The sequence below is a fragment of the Tamandua tetradactyla genome, chromosome 22 (assembly GCF_023851605.1).
Source record: "Tamandua tetradactyla isolate mTamTet1 chromosome 22, mTamTet1.pri, whole genome shotgun sequence".
Taxonomy (NCBI): domain Eukaryota; kingdom Metazoa; phylum Chordata; class Mammalia; order Pilosa; family Myrmecophagidae; genus Tamandua; species Tamandua tetradactyla.
Genome location: NC_135348.1, coordinates 45,378,471 through 45,394,516, shown reverse-complemented (window position 1 = coordinate 45,394,516; position 16,046 = coordinate 45,378,471). Strand labels below are relative to the sequence as shown.

The 16,046-nt window shown below is 39.0% G+C and overlaps 1 protein-coding gene across 7 annotated transcripts in view; it reads left to right on the top strand.

Moving 5' to 3' along the window:
- Window positions 1-16,046, top strand: part of AFG2A (AAA ATPase AFG2A) — a 439,139-nt gene that overhangs the window by 402,615 nt on the left and 20,478 nt on the right. Inside the window, exons 16-17 of one of the 7 annotated variants that reach the window (XR_013167561.1) lie at window positions 2,484-2,572; window positions 2,899-3,224. The exons of 5 other annotated variants lie outside the window; for them this stretch is intronic. Coding sequence is in view for 1 of the 2 variants with exons in the window: in XM_077140100.1 (XP_076996215.1) it covers window positions 2,484-2,492 (9 nt within the window). In the remaining variant the exon portion in view is untranslated. Of the gene's footprint in view, window positions 1-2,483; window positions 3,234-16,046 lie in introns of those variants that run through there. One more of the 7 variants, XM_077140100.1, reaches the window with a different exon arrangement.

The following is a 16,046-nucleotide window of genomic DNA, read 5'->3' as shown; positions in this document are numbered from 1 at the left end:
AGTGCTTGGTGAAATTTGTTGAGGAGTTGGCAAGAATGGTGTTTCCCATCAATTTATAAATGCATTCACTCAGCAAAAGCAGTCCAGAATTTCATTACTCAGTTCTGACAGTCAAATAATACCAATAGTCAGAGTGTTGAGCTTCTGTCTGCTAGAAAATGTTTTGTTTTCCATTTTCAAGGATGACTTGACGGACAACCCGTTCCCTATATGTATAGACGTCATGAAAATACCACCATGAACTCAGGATGTCATTCCTGACGTCACACAAAGTTCATCTTTGGTTTTTTGGTGTTTGCAGAACTTGCCTATGTATATGTCTGAAACCTATGAGCCTCATCCCCTTCATACCGGTACTTCTTCATACCGGTTTGCTGTTTACCAGTATCATTCCCCCTTAGTCCCAAGAGTAAATGCTATTGGGCTGTAAACATTTGTTTTGGGTTGCTTTGCTTACAGTCATCTCACATCACATCACCACTTAGCTTCTGTTCCTTTTTTAAAAAATGTTCCAGCAGAGCTGGAGCTTCAGGAATTACAGACAAGTTACAGCCGGGAGGGGAGACATAATCACCTGCAGAAGCTTATAAAGCCACATGAGATTTGTGCATGTGACTACTCACAATGCCTTTCACATTATTTAAGTTATAAACTGTAGATTAGATTTTTTTGGAAGAAGTAATAGATAATCCCATAGACTAGTTTCTCTATTGGTCTTCATTATTTACTCATAAATTGAGTCATCTTTTGGTAATGTAAGTAATGTTTGCTCCCTTTTTATTGAGCATTTACTATGTGCTAGGCACAATAATAAGTACATAAGTTATTCAACTTAATAAACAACTCTATGCTGTACAAATTAGTATACTCATTTTATAGAAGAAAGTGTAACAAAGTAACTTTCTGAAAATCCCATAGCTAATCGCTAGTGGCACCAGCTTTTACACCCAGGTCTCTCAGATAAATCCCAGTTGTCTCAGATACCCTTTGTTTCTTTATAAAGATTGGAAAATGGTTTTTTAACCTAGCATTCTTTGCCCAGCCAAACTTTCAGACATGTATGAGGTATGAGTGAGTATTGTAGAAAAAACTCACATGAACTTTATTTTATAGGGTTGCTTAAAGTGTGTGCTAGGTAAACAAGGGAATAATCCAAGAATTAGGAAGCCATGGGAAGAGAAATAATAGAAAGTCTTAGGATGAGAACTCTGCTGCAGGACTAGAGAACAGTTAGTCCATACAGAGTAGGAGAGTGGAGGGTTCCAGGAGAAAGGTCCCAGGGAAAAGTGGAGGAACACATCAGAGATAAATATTATAACCGAGATGTCAGAAGAACCCAAAGATCTGATACGGAAAAGAATATCAAAAGTGTACAGAAAGGGGCAGACCACAATGGCTCAGTGCCAGAATTCTCACCTGCCATGCTGGAGACCTGGGTTCGATTCCCGGTGCCAGAGACCCAGGTTCAATTCCCGGTGCCTGCCCATGCAAAAAAAAAAAATTATATAGAAGGGCAAGGGAGACAAATTAGATAGTATACTTAAATATTCTTAAGTTACTTTCAACTTTAGTATCTGTAGACAGTGCTTAATTATAGAACAAAAGGTAAAAATTATCAGCAATATAATATAAAAATAAAATTGGGAGGTGGAAAGGGGTACGGAAATGTATTCAACAAAGTAACAATAATATCCTAGTCTTACAAACTTAAGGAATTAAGCTACACTGTCTGTAGTTACTTGAATAAGAAATAGAGGTTTAAGTATATTATCTAATATTAAAAAGTAACAAAGGATGGTGCAACCACTGTGGAAGGCAGTTTGGCGGTTCCTCAAAAAGCTGAATATAGAATTGCCATACGACCCAGCAATACCATTGCTAGGTATCTACTCAAAGGACTTAAGGGCAAAGACACAAATGGACATTTGCACACCAATGTTTATAGCAGCATTATTTACAATTGCAAAGAGATGGAAACAGCCAAAATGTCCATCAGCAGAAGAATGGCTAAATAAACTGTGGTATATACATACGATGGAATATTATGCAGCTTTAAGACAGGATAGACTTATGAAGCATGTAATAACATGGATGGACCTAGAGAATATTATGCTGAGTGATCCAGCCAAAAACTAAAGGACAAATACTGTATGGTCCCACTGATATGAACGAACATTCGAGAATAAACTTGAAATATGTCATTGGTAATAGAGTCCAGCAGGAGTTAGAAACAGGGTAAGATAATGGGTAATTGGAGCGGAAGGGATACAGATGTGCAACAGGACTAGATACAGAAACTCAAAAATGGACAGCACAATAATACCTAATTGTAAAGTGATCATGTTAAAACACTGAATGAAGCTGCATCTGAGCTGTAGGGTTTTTTGTTTGTTTGTTTGTTTGTTTTGTTTTTTACTATTATTACTACTTTTATTTCTTTTCTCTATATTAACATTTTATATCTTTTTCTGTTGTGTTGCTAGTTCCTCTGAACCGATGCAAATGTACTGAGAAACGATGATCATGCATCTATGTGATGATGTTAAGAATTACTGAGAGCATATGTAGAACGGTATGATTTCTAAATGTTGTGTTAATTTCTTTTTTTTTCTTCTTTCTTTCCGTTAATAAAAAAAAAAAAAGTAACAAAGGGAGAAGGAAGGTATGAAGGAGAAAAATCCACACGTATCATAGTAGGACATCGGCAGATAATGTCCAAAGTTGATAAGTCAAGATTTAAAGATAGGGAGGCCATCGCTAGAAGAATTCTAACTAATAATTGTTAGAACTTGTTACTCTGGAGAAGTGGAACGCAGTTTAGAAAAATAATTTTAGGAAAATGCTCCTGAATTATGGAGTTGGCCCACACTCTTCATGTGTTTTTTGGATGACTTTGAGGCCCTCCACCGAGCAAAACACTGGGCAAAACCCCAGGTTATCCACCACGGCTCCATCATGGGTAACGCATGGATGAATTCGCCTTCTCTCCAGGAGTTTCAAGGATGAAATCCAGCGTTCATTGATAGGACAGACCACAACAGTTTCAACCTAAACGGTGAGGGAACTGTTGAGAACCTTGTTATAGAGTCTAGAAAGGGAAGTATGGCAAATGTACCAACACACAATGCCATGGGACTTCAAAGGAAGTGGAGAGCACCTCAAATGTGAGGGAGAAAAAGGCTTCATGGAAGAGGTGACATTTTTTTTAACATGGGCAGGCACCGGGAATCGAACTCGGGTCCTCTGGCATGGCAGGCAAGCGTTCTTGCCTGCTGAGCCACCGTGGCCCGCCCAAGAGGTGACATTTTGATGAACCTTTGGAAGTCGAATTTTGGGGGGAGACTACGGGAATGGATGCACTTTAGGCAGAAGGGAGAGGTGGAGGAGAATGCATCTAAGAAAAGCCTGGAGTATGCACTGAGAAATAGGCCATGTAGAGAAGTACTTGGAGATTGGGCTCAAAAGGTAAGAAAGGACTGTATTGCAGTGTATGTGAGTGGAAGTTTGTCATTTACTTGGTAAAGCACACCAAAGAAATTTTGAGGATTATGTAAGTAAGAACAGAGCTATGATTTGGGAAAGTTAATCTGGAAACAAGATGGTTAGTCAAGAAGCTATTGCAAGGTTACAAATGGTGTAAACTAGGAAGACCATGTAAATGGAGGAAAAGAACAATTTAAGAGTAAATTTCAACAATTAGGAGACTTGGTCATTGATTTAAAGGGCTTTTAAAAAAAAAGGAAAGCATCAAAACTAATTCTAATGTTTCAGCCTAATAACTGGGCAAATGGTATCAATAAAATGCTATCGGTAAGAATAAGAATATAATAGTTAAGTTTCTATTTGTCCTAAGTAAGAGAAGCCAGCTATAACTGGTTTGAACAAAAGCAAGCAAGACAAAACATATTTTTCAAAATAGACTGTAAGCTCCCAAAAGTTAAGGAATAAGCCTTAATAAGGAAGGGCAGGGACTAAAGGGACTCCCCAAACCTTAACAACAGGAATTGTAACTATCTTGCCATTAGAGTTAGTCAGCACCCCTTAGCTTCTATTTCTGTCCCGCAGCGAGACTGACTGGCACAGTCTGAGCGTGTGTCTGCCCCCAGACTAATTAGCTCTGACAGGGACGACAAGGTCACCCTTTATAGATATGATTGCAGGAAGACTAGTTTCAGGAGCATTTCCCAGAGAACAAGAACTTATTGTGAGATAGGCCACATCTAAGTGATTAAATGCATATATTTATTCCTTGAATTCCCATACTTTGTTCAATATTGGCCTTACTCTTGGACTGTGTCACTCGTTATGATGCATTCAGAAGTTCAGTGGATAGTGGCTCTGGGAGAGCTAGGATAATTTAGAAAAGCAAATCCCAAACCAGAATAATTGCTTTTCAATTGAATAAAAGTTATCGTTCCCTTCATAATGGAAGTGAGTCAGAATGAATGACTTAGCTCTGCCATTTCTTGATCCTCAGAGGAACTAACACTGGGGGTCCGAGTTGGTCTTTGTTGCTGGTGCCAATGACTGAGCACTTCCCCCTGGTGGAATCCAGGTGAGCCTGGCTTAGGACTAAGTGCTTGGTTCTGGGACGACATGCATCCCCACCCCATCCCTCTTTAAGTGCCACTCCTTAAGGGTAAGCACCCTTCCAGCTGGAGAGTATTCCTTTCCTAATTCCTAGCTCAGCACCTTGTACGTGGTACACATTCAGTAAATATTCATTGAACAAATAAAATTATTCACAAATGCTCCCGCTTTTGAGGAAATTTATAAACTTTCCCTCCCCTTTTTTAACCTTCCAAGCAGACATACAATTTCATATTTAAATAATTACCATATTTAATCTGTGATGTTTCTTGAACCTGAATGATATACTAGCCCTTTCAATGGAGAAAGTTTTTACAGACTTGGCAATATTGCCTTAAATTATTTTTATTATAATTATTTAAATATGTGCAAACAATAGTCATGAACTACTTTTTCATATAGCGCCTAAAGAACTGGACACCAAAACAGATTTGCAAATTAATGACAAAAACAATAAAATCTAAATTAACAACAAAGTATAATATAATGTATATATTGTTTGGCTGAAACTAGCTTGCTACTTGCCATATGAATAAAATAATGCCTCCAGTAGCATAGCATATCATAAGTACCATGTGATAACTCAATTTTCCCAAAATATTCTCTATAATAATATTAACAGTTAATACATATTGCATGCCTACTCTGTGATGGGTTAAAAAAACATGGCCATAGTATTTTAGCTCTCCTCATCAAGAGATGACATCTGTTCCACTGCCCTCTGAAGGCAGATTGCTTTGGTCAATAGCATTATGGCAGAATTGAGGTGGTGTGAGTTTTCTTGAAGAATTCACAAACCCCTGCAGACCAAACCTATTTGAGATTCACTCATCCATAATAAAATGTTTGAGCTAATTTTCACTAATCAGAAGCTCAACAGTGTCACTCTGACTACTGGTATTATCTAACTGTCAGAACTAAGTGATGAAATTCTGGGCTGCTTTTGCTGAGTGAATGCGTTTATAAATTGATGGGAAACACCATTCTTGCCAACTCCTCAATGAATTTCACCAAGCACTGCAGTTCGTTATTGTTAATGCCATTATGATTCTTTGCATGTGAAATACTGATTATTCTAAACCTTTCAGAACTAGTAGAAGTCAACTTATCACACTACAGTGAGAAAACTAGAATTATCAACATTGCTTTGGGGCATGAAAAAAGTAAACAAACTGACATATTACAGATAATGTCAGAATGATTTCAGAAGCCAACAGAATAGAATCCAGTGCCAAACACCAGGAAAGGCCGAGTCCATTGGCTCTGCAGCCCGCATGTCACTGAGCGCAGCTTCGGTAGAATAATGAGAACAGAAACTGGGTTGTAGAGAGCAGAGGCCAACTAGAGCGTGAGTGGTCATGGAGATGCCTCTTTTAAAATTTTAATGACAAAGGGAGGAGAGAGATTAGATTGGTGGCTAGAGAAAAATTGGTGGTACTTGGCAGGGGTCGTTTAGGATGAGAGAGACTTGAGTACAAAGCTGAGGAAGAGGCATCAGGAGAAAAAAGAAAGCAGTAATATCCAAGCAGGAAAGTGAAAAGGGAGATAAACTGATGAAGAAACTTCACAGAGAAGACAGGGTTGGAGGGCACAAGCACAAAGAAAGATTTGGCCTTCAACTGAAGGAAGGGAATCCTTATTCTTTATATTTGGGGGAAAGAAGTAAGAGTGATTGTGGATATCGATTTCATAGGTAGGGACTAGAAAGTTGAAGGAAGATGGATTGAATGATCCCCAAGTCTATTCCGTGATTTTTTTATTTGACCCAGAGTATCACTGAGTTCAAATATAATGAACTGCCTTAGAACTGGGCAGGTTAAGTTCTATACATAGTACAACGCATAGTAAAGTCGCATCCCTCCTTTTAAAAAATAAGATGCAAAGGTCATAAGTATTCAAAGATCTAAACTTTAAAAGTATAAAATACTAAGTTGGAGGTGCCTATGAATCATCTTACTGAAGATGATCATTCAGATTGGTTTTCATTTTGTTTGAATTCTTCCCCATTCCATTGAAAACATGATCTCTTGCATTAAGAGAATGAGAAGCTTTATTGTGTGGATGATCATATACTTATAGGAGATTTTTTACTGCAAATTAATGCTATTTTCTAGGTAAGAAAGTAGGACTGAATATACTGAATATTCTAATATACTGACTATACTCGGTGAGCTTTATGTGGTTACTATTTGGCCAAGACCTGTCTGTGCTGGAGATTTTGTGCATGTGATGGTTTTTGCCCAAGTTAAGCTCCTACTACAGCTGATTCTTAGTTTCTAATTTGCTTGATATACTAGTCTTATTGTTCACTAACAAAAGAATTGGTCTGTGTATTATGTTAGTTGTGACTCAACAAAGTTTTAAAGGGTTTTCTCAATTTTAATACTTGTGCTGCTGTAATGATTAGAAACCCATTTCAATATTCTAGATATAATGCCTTTAAAATATAATATTAGATGATCTTAACTGAAGTATGAATGTTCAGCAAACACTTTTTTTTCAGGGAAAGCAACATTAATTTGAATTTACTGGGAGAAAAGGGTACTTTTATATTTTTCTATATATTTATTCCTTAGAAATTGTTGGTTTCAATTTCAGAGGATTAGATAAATTTTTAATTACAATTATCAGTCACACACAGTTATGGTTTAGAAGAAAGTTTAAATATACAAAAGAAAAGCCATAAAAAGTTAAGGTTCAAAATTATTCAATCACTAACTTATTTTGAATATTCACAGTATCTTTTTCTGTGTATAGTTGAATATTTAAATATAAACATATCCTTACTCATCTGCTTTGAAACTTTATTTTAATAATGAATGAATATAGTTGTTTATATATTCTAATAACTCTGTTTCCTCTCTCTAACATTTAAGTAGCTTTTGTTACTGTGCATTACATAGAAATAAATATGAATCTTCAAGTCAGTTATTTTTTAAACACTGCCTCCCCATTTTGGTATCTCTGTGATCTCTCTAAGTAAAGATGGAATAAAATTTGAAAACAAGCATATATATATGTTTTATATATACATATATATACATATATACATAAATATGTATATATATACATATATATAAATATATATGTATATATACATACATACATAAAATGTTAGAGCCTTAGAATCTTTAGAGTGAGTTTGTTGATCAAAGGGCCACAGTGGCTCAGCAAGCAGAGCTCTGGCCTGCCATGCCGGAGACCCGAATTCAATTCTTGGTGCCTGCCCATGCAAAGAAAAACAATAAAAAGAAAAAAAGAAGGCTGACAGTCTTGACTCCCAGTCCATGTTTAGTAAGTGTTTGATGACTGAAAGACTGAATACATGCAATTTCATTTCTGTGAAAGGGTCTGAGTTTACGTCATTAAGAATTCTCCAGTTTCCTCTGGAAAAAGTAGTACATGTTCTTTCTGGAATATTGGGAACAATTGAGTCTTGATTATAGTTTGACTACTTTTATGAGCTCCAGGCATCACCAAGGTTGAAGATAAAGAGGCTTCTCACTTCCTTTTACGTTGGGCATGAGTTCTGATATTTGATGATAACAAATTTGAATAAGTGCTGGTTTGGGCGAGGTTCAGATTAATTATATTAAATGGTACATAATTTTTTTTCACACTCTCTCATATCCTGTTACCCAATTCTCTGAACCAGCAGCTTTGGTACAAGCGCTTGAGGCACTGATGTAATCTTGGAAATGGTAATCAGATTCCCCACTAGAACAGCTCCTGTGTTCTGAAAGGCCTCTGATAACGAAAGGACAGCATTCCTTGGTGACAGGATGTGGGGTGAGAATCCAGAGTAAAGACCGTCTTGTCTGTCTCAGCAGATGCTGGCAGCACTGTGAACTAAAACAGTGTGGCCAAAGTCAGTTTTTTACTGAAGGCCATCATTTTCAGTAAGAAGAATCCCAGAGGAAAGTCGTTTGATGGGGTGGGATGACAACACAGTTCATACGCTGCGTGATTGAGCATGTCTGCTGTGGTTTCTGGAGTTGCACAGATATATTAAAGCTTTTGCATCCAAGTGTATTTTGACTGGATTATGTTCACCTTAATTTCCTCTGCAGTACTTTTGCCTCAGATCCTCAGGGGGTTATCTTTTTTTCCCCTCTCTGATTTCCACCATTCTCACCCCATGTCCATTTCACTTAAGTGTAAGCAACCACAAAGGGCCACACTTTATAAAATGTCTCATTTCGACCTTGAGTCTAGTGTTCATTTTTCCGGTAATGACTTTTGGATCCTGCAGAGATCAAGTGACGAGACCTCTAGAGGTGGCACAGAGATAGGTGGGGGCCTCTTCTGTTTGTGTTTGATTTGTTCCTTTAAACATTGTCTTCACTACAAATGTTGTTTTCATTGCTTTAGTCTCTTGGGGCCAGGAAAATGACCTGGAGGGAAAGGGAAGTCTTAGAAATGTGCTTATATTCTTAACTAATTTAATTGGCTTATGCCTTAATTTTCATATATGAAACTATAAAAATAGAAAGCATGTAATAAGACAATAGTCAAGCTTTTTCCTTGGGTACATACATTCCAGAAACTAGTTATGTTTCCATATTAGGATGAGTTGTATGCTAACATTTTTTAAGGGGAAATTTCAAACCTTAACCTATATACCTTTCATGTGAATGGCACTGTGTACTCTTGTGGATGCTGTAATAGACCCCAGGATTTAGGACCATGGCAGAGAAACGTGAAATGTATTAATTATTTTCTCACAATGAGTTCACATTATTTCTGGTTAAAAAAAAGAGCAGCCACACCCTCCAGTGACAGCCATCACCTGGCGCTCTGCTGGCTGTCCATGCAAACACCGTGTCCTTCCTTTGCTGGGCAGACTGTGGGGCCAGGTTCCCATGGCAGTGGATTTGTCATGCTCACACAGTCATCTTCAAGAGTTAAGGCTACTGGAGTGCAGTTCAGTAGTTTCAGGTACTTCCTTGTAGTTATTCTAATCCACTAAAAACTGAAAAGGATATCTATATGCTATATAAGAATAACCTCCAGAATGACCTCTTGACTTCATTTGAAATCTCTCAGCCACTGAAACTTAATTTTGTTTCATTTCTGTCCCCCTTTTTGGTCAAGAAGGCTTTCTCATTCCCGTGATGCCAGGTCCAGGCTCATCCCCGGGAGTCCTGTCCCCCACTGCTGGGGAGACTCACACTCCTAGGAATCTGTGCCTTGTCGGGAGGAGGCAGGGAGTTCACCTGCCGAGTTGGCTTAGAGAGAGGTAAGACTTTGTCTTTACTGGGTGACGGCCATCCTCAGAAATCACTGCTGAGGGCTGATGAAGGGGAATGAACTTAGATAGCAATAAAAGGCAGAAGTGCTAGTTTGGCAGGAGTAAATAGAGAGCCCTAATTGCTACTTTGATAATCAGGAACATCTCAAATGCCACGTTTGGCCTCCCAAAGGCAGCCCTTCCCAGCTGTGACCCCTGACTACATCGTGAGTAAGAAGGTTGCTTCTCATTTTCCTGCCATGGCAAAACCAGCATTAGTCGTTGCCCATATGGTCACCAGCTGCCAAACCTGAGCATCAGTTGGCCTTGACATCCAGAAATGTGAGCTTTGGCAGTGACATGTCTGTCTTCAGAAAGACATATCCAGCTTAAGTAAGTGCTTCTAATCGTTCATACTATTTATTTGTCTCACAGAACTCAGACCCATTTCTGTTTTTCTAGTTCCCAGTTCAGGAAATCAAATGGGACATCTCCCTTTTCTAGCCCAATGTTTAAATATGCCCAGCTAGGCATCCCTAAGAAGCACTTTAGTCAAAGACAGTGGTTCTTAAATTTTAACTTGTATCAGAATCCCCCTGTACTCCAGGTGCTACTTCAAGAGTTTCTGATTGAGTAGGGGCTACTTGGACCCCAAGAATCTGCAATCTTGCACAGTCCCAACAGGTGAAGCTGATGCTGCTGGTCCAGGGACCACACTTTGAGAACCATTGGCCTTAAACACCAAGCCACAGGAGAAAATAAGCTGAGGTTGCTTCATTTCAACACTTACAAGTATGAGCATTTATTTCCATGAAATGCTTTCTTCTATAGCAAATGCTATTTCTCACGTTTTAGTCAGCACTTATTTAGTGACCGAAATTAGGCAAAGGAGAAATTTATCAACTTTTAACTCCACACCGTGGGTAAGAAGTGGAGCTGATTAGGATACAGAACCAAACCAGTGATTTGGTCTGTCTTTCTGACTCTGTCTCTCCCCTCTCTCTCCTCTGCTTCTGTCTGTGTATCAGCTCCTCTTCTTCCATTTTGTGCCATGTTCTCCAAAGATGGAAACAAGGGCTTACAGCAGCTCCTAGGATCAGCTCCTCCCAGCTTTACCAATCAAGAGAAATTGTCACCCTCCTCTAGTTCTAATTCCAAAAATCTCTGGAAAAGTTTCTGAGTGGGCCAGCCAAGTCATGCAGCCACCTCTGACGCACTGTGGCTGGCACAGCAAAGGGTTGGAGTGGCCAAGGAACAGTTCCCCAAAAGGCCTCATATTTATTCAAAGAACTAAGAAAAAGTACTAGGATTATTTTTAAAAGTATCTTTCACATATCAAGGTTGAATGATACCTAACAGGTTGTCTTACAAGATCTTCTCCTTTGAGACAGAAAGGTGAAATAAGTGTTTGTTCCATATCAGAACACTTCATTTCTAGAAATTGTTTTGCCATCACAAAACTATGAACATACAAGCCTTGCACTTTTATATTTCCTTTGTTTCTGGAAGTGTATGTCAGATGCTCTGTAAAGTTTTATCAACCTTGTGATCTGTAAAGCACATGTTCTGTAAGAAAGTCCTTCTAGCCATCAGCTCTGGTTTTTGTAGAAGTAATGATGGTAACACATGTGTAATTCCAGGCTAGCATTATGTTGCAAAGGATGTTTATAAAATATTAAATTTTTAAAAAGGGTATAATATTTTAAAGCATTTTTGATTCCTGAATAATGGTGCATATTAATAGCTATTTGGCATTTGGCTTCAAAATCTCTTTCTGTTTAAACTTTGATTTCACGCTAGAGTAAGTATCCTGGTAGAAAAAACAGAGAATGCTGTGTCTTTTTTATAGGGTTAGAGAGTATCTGCTGTAGCTCCCAAATAAATACTTTCTACCACTACTGCTGTCTTTTTTGTTCAGCTAAGAAAAGAAGAAAAACAGCTCTTCTTACTCAGAATCCCAGATTTTAGGTTCAAGGCCAGTTAATAGGCTATTCTACTATATAATGGGGAGTTAGCTATCTAAAGCAGAGGTCCACAAGCTATGGTCACAGTTCACACATGGACTGCAACTTGTTTTTATAAGACCTACAAGGTAAAAATGACTTTCATTTTCAAATGATTGGAGAAAACACAAAAGGGGTATAATATCTCATGACACATGAAAATATATGAAATTCAAATTTCAACGTCCTTCAAGTTTTATTGGAACACAGCTACAGTCATTCATTTAAATATTGTCTGTGGCTGTTTTTGCATTACAGCAGCAGAACTGGGTGGTTGTCACAGACTATGTGGTCCAGAAAGCCTGAAATATTGACTCTCTGGCCCATTACAGAAAAGGTTTGCTGACCTTTGATATGAATTTCTTCACTATCCCCTGTTTTAGTTTCCTAGGGTGCTCAAGCAAATAACATAAAGTGGGCAGGATTAAACAATGAGAATTTATTTGCCCAATGGTTTGAGGCTGGAAAGAAGTCCAAATCAGAGCATTGTCAAGGCAATGCTTTCTCCCCGAAAACCAGCTGCTGCTGATCCTTGAGTCCTCTGGCACATGGCAGCATCTGCTGGTCTCTCCCTTCTCTTCCAGGTTCCTTTGATTTCAGCTTCTTGCTTCAGTGGCTTTCTCTCTGTGTGTCTGAATTTCATTCTCTCCTAAAGGAGCTTAAGCCCCGCCCTGACTGGGGTGGGCCACACTTCAATGGAAGCAACCTCCCCCAGAGGTCCCGCTCCCAGTGGGCTCACACCCACAGGCACGGATTAAGTTAAAAACGTGTTTTTCTAGGGTACATACAGCTTCAAACTATCGCTCCCCTATCACCCCACACACATACTTGTATATGTCCTCTCTCTCTTCTAGCCTCCCGTCCCTCTTCCTCTTCTTCACACACACACACACACAGTCACACACCCAGACACACCCCTCGTTTTTAATTTGGCCATTACAGTTAAAGTTAAGTCAAATTATGAGCCTGCAGTACATGGTGAGCAGAAATATGGTTCAATTTCCCTTTGACTTTTTGTCAGCTCTCTCCTTCCAGTCTGCTTCCCCTTTCCTCTACTGTCTATATAGCATTTCTAAGGCCATGCCTTTTTGCCACCATATTTTGTTTTTAAGGTGGGGATTGTATCTTGATACATTTTTGATTCCCATGGAAAGTTCCCTGTTAGTATGTGGTCCCATTTTTAACCTATTTGCAGACACCCCCAATTATCTAAAATCACTTTCGCATGGGGCTGAGGTTAAGCTTTATTTCTCTTGGCATGTCTCAGCCACAGCAGACACTTCCTCTTTGCCTTGAAAGGACAAAACGATGTTCAGCTGTCTGGGCCCAGGCCCAGTATTTGATTTATACATTATTTAATTTCCTCCTGAAAATTGGAAGCAGGACTTTCAGGAATGGAAGTCAGTATTTTTCATTTGTTTAAGAACACTTCTAGGCCTAATATAATCATCAGTAGTAGATGTTAGCATGATTAGGGGGTGACTTGAGGTAAAGTAAATAAAATATTACTTCAAAGGAACATTATTTGACAACAGAAAAGATCTAAAATTTTTAAATAATCCTTATTGATTCTGTCATTAGGTATTTTGTGTGCAAGTGTTCATTCAGCAAACTTTTCTGTGCTACATTTTAGGGCACCTGTCTGCACTCTGCCCGATGGAGGAAACCCCCTAACCATTATGGTCTAGTTGCAACTGTTGGGGGATTAGAACTTTGAGAAATTAATGTGGCCCTTGCAGTAATTTTACAGAGGATTTTTGGTTTCTGTCTGAGCTGCTACTACATTTATCTTCGCAATTAAGTTCATACACATGCCAACATGAGTGCCAAAAAAGGTTAGCAGTGAACTCAGGAAATTAAAAATTAACTCTGGAAATATCATTTTAATGTTTTACAACCATTTTTGGATAGTGTATTGTTTTTTAAACCTTCTTTGGATCATTGTCACCCTTAGGTTACAATGTGTTTCCGCTTTACCACCAATGTTCTTAAATGTCCAGTACACCTCCTGTCTCTGCTTCATCCCTCCCAAATTCACTTCCCAAATTCAGACAGTTTGGCCTCTCCAGCCCTCCCTTCACACACTGCAGAGGTGACCTCACCAACTGTACCTTCATCTCCAACTCCAGTAACTAGCTCTTGGTCCCAGGCCTGCTGACCTTTCTGCCTCGTCTGCCAGAATCCATATCCCCTAGCTGAAATCCTCTTTTCTGGTTTTTACGTAGGCCTCTCTTGGTTTTCTTGACTTCTTCCTCCCTTTTACAGACTTTTCTCCCTCGATTAAGCTATCTAAAGTGTTTCCAAGACTATATTTCCTGGACTTCATCTTGCCCTACATTCTTAGACTTTCCCTTCTCAGAGATACTTCCTGAGACACCTCAGAACTCAGAGGGCTGCTCGGAGCACAGTTTGAAAGCAATCACAGTCCCGTTAGACCACTTTTGAGTGTCTGAATATGTTATTGCTGAGCCATTGCTCTTGAGTATTCCTTCCTATGGAATGCCTTGCTACCAACACCACTATCTCCACATCTTCAAATTCCTTTAAAAGTCACCCCTAAAGAGGAGGTGCAAGCTAGTGCAATGGTAGAATTCTCACCTGTCATACAGGAGACCCGGGTTCCATTCCAGCCCATGCACTCCCCCCCCCAAAAAAAAAAGAAATTCAACAAATGGTGCTGCAATAATGGGATACTCACATGGAGAAAGAATGAAATGTGGCCCCCACCATACAGCATAGAAAAAAAAAAGTCATCCTTAAAGAGCTCTCCTCTTTGATGTTACTGAAGTCCCAATACTTGTTTTTCTCTTCCTTGGCTGAGTGATGGGGTGCAGCCTGACGAAGTGGACAGAGCAAAGGTGCTGGCACCAGGCAGTTACAGATTATCAAATCTATGCTCTCCCACTTCCCCCCTGCATGATGTTGGGCAAATTTAGATAAAAGTTTTAAATATAAATTCCTCCCTTTATAAACGGGAATGCTGCCTACCTAAATGGACAGGTGGATAGACGGAATAACGTGTGTGAGGGCCAGAGAACGTGGGGTCTCCCTCTCTCAGTAGTAATGGTAGTTAGAGGGGCAGGAACCATCATCATCATCAAGGTCATTCTTTCCACCCTCACACTTGTCTCTTGTATGTCAGTCACTTCACTTCCTGAACAGGCATTTGTGTAGTTGTCCTCTTCTCCTGAATTTCAGGCTCCTTGAGGTTGTCTTTGAATTCCCCAAGAGCACAGCACATAGGAGATTCTCCTAAATGAGTTGCAGTGAATAGAACAGTCCTTCTCATCTAAAAAGCTACCGACTCAAAATGTTCTCATGACTCAGACCTAGTAAATTTGTAGCTACATCATCATATCTTAATCAGTCATTAGCTTACTGCAAATTCATTGTTGTAATTTGTCACTTTAAGGTTGAAACTAGAATTATTGCATTTTAATTCTTCAAAAGCTTAACAGTCTGTATATTTAGATCTAGAAAGTCTGAAGTAATTCTTATTTTTGAAAGGACCACTTTGTATTTGATTCCTAAATACCGTCAGCAGTAAAATATTTAAAGTAAGATAATAAATTAACATATATTTGAAGTTCTGACATTAAAATATATGTCTTAGCATGGGTACCTTTGATTTACATAAAGTCATAGTCAACTCCAAAGTTGTTTAGCTTAAATAACCAGCAATATTATTCTTATGTAATGTTTTTGCCTTACAAAACCTTTATTCTCTATCTCTTAAAATATTTCTGGAAAGCAGATTTTCTGCTTCTAAGAAGTATTACTGCAAAATGCACTTTGTCCTGGTTATAATAACCTTTAAATTTTTGCATGTGATTTTGGGGACAGGGAGTAGATTAGGTTTTGAGGGACAAAATGGGCAAAGAATGCTTCTGTTATTGTTGGTCTAAACTTCTGTAATAGTAGGGTACAGGAGCGAGCTGTTTGATGGGCCAGGCAGGAGTTGAGAGGCCTTAGGAAAACCGAATCAGTTCACATGGGGCACTTTAAAAGAGTAACAGCACCCCAAAGTTACAAAGATGGCTCCCCTAGCCAGACATACCTCAGTCAGAAAGCCCTTCTGGAGCACCACCGTGCAGCGTATAAAGTGGAGTTCCCAAAGCTTTGACCCATTGGTTCTTCACCTGCATTAAAGAGAGCTTGGGCTGAGCTCCAGAAAATATGCTCAGGGCAGTGGTGGGGTCAGGGAGGGGAGGGCAGCCTGAGCT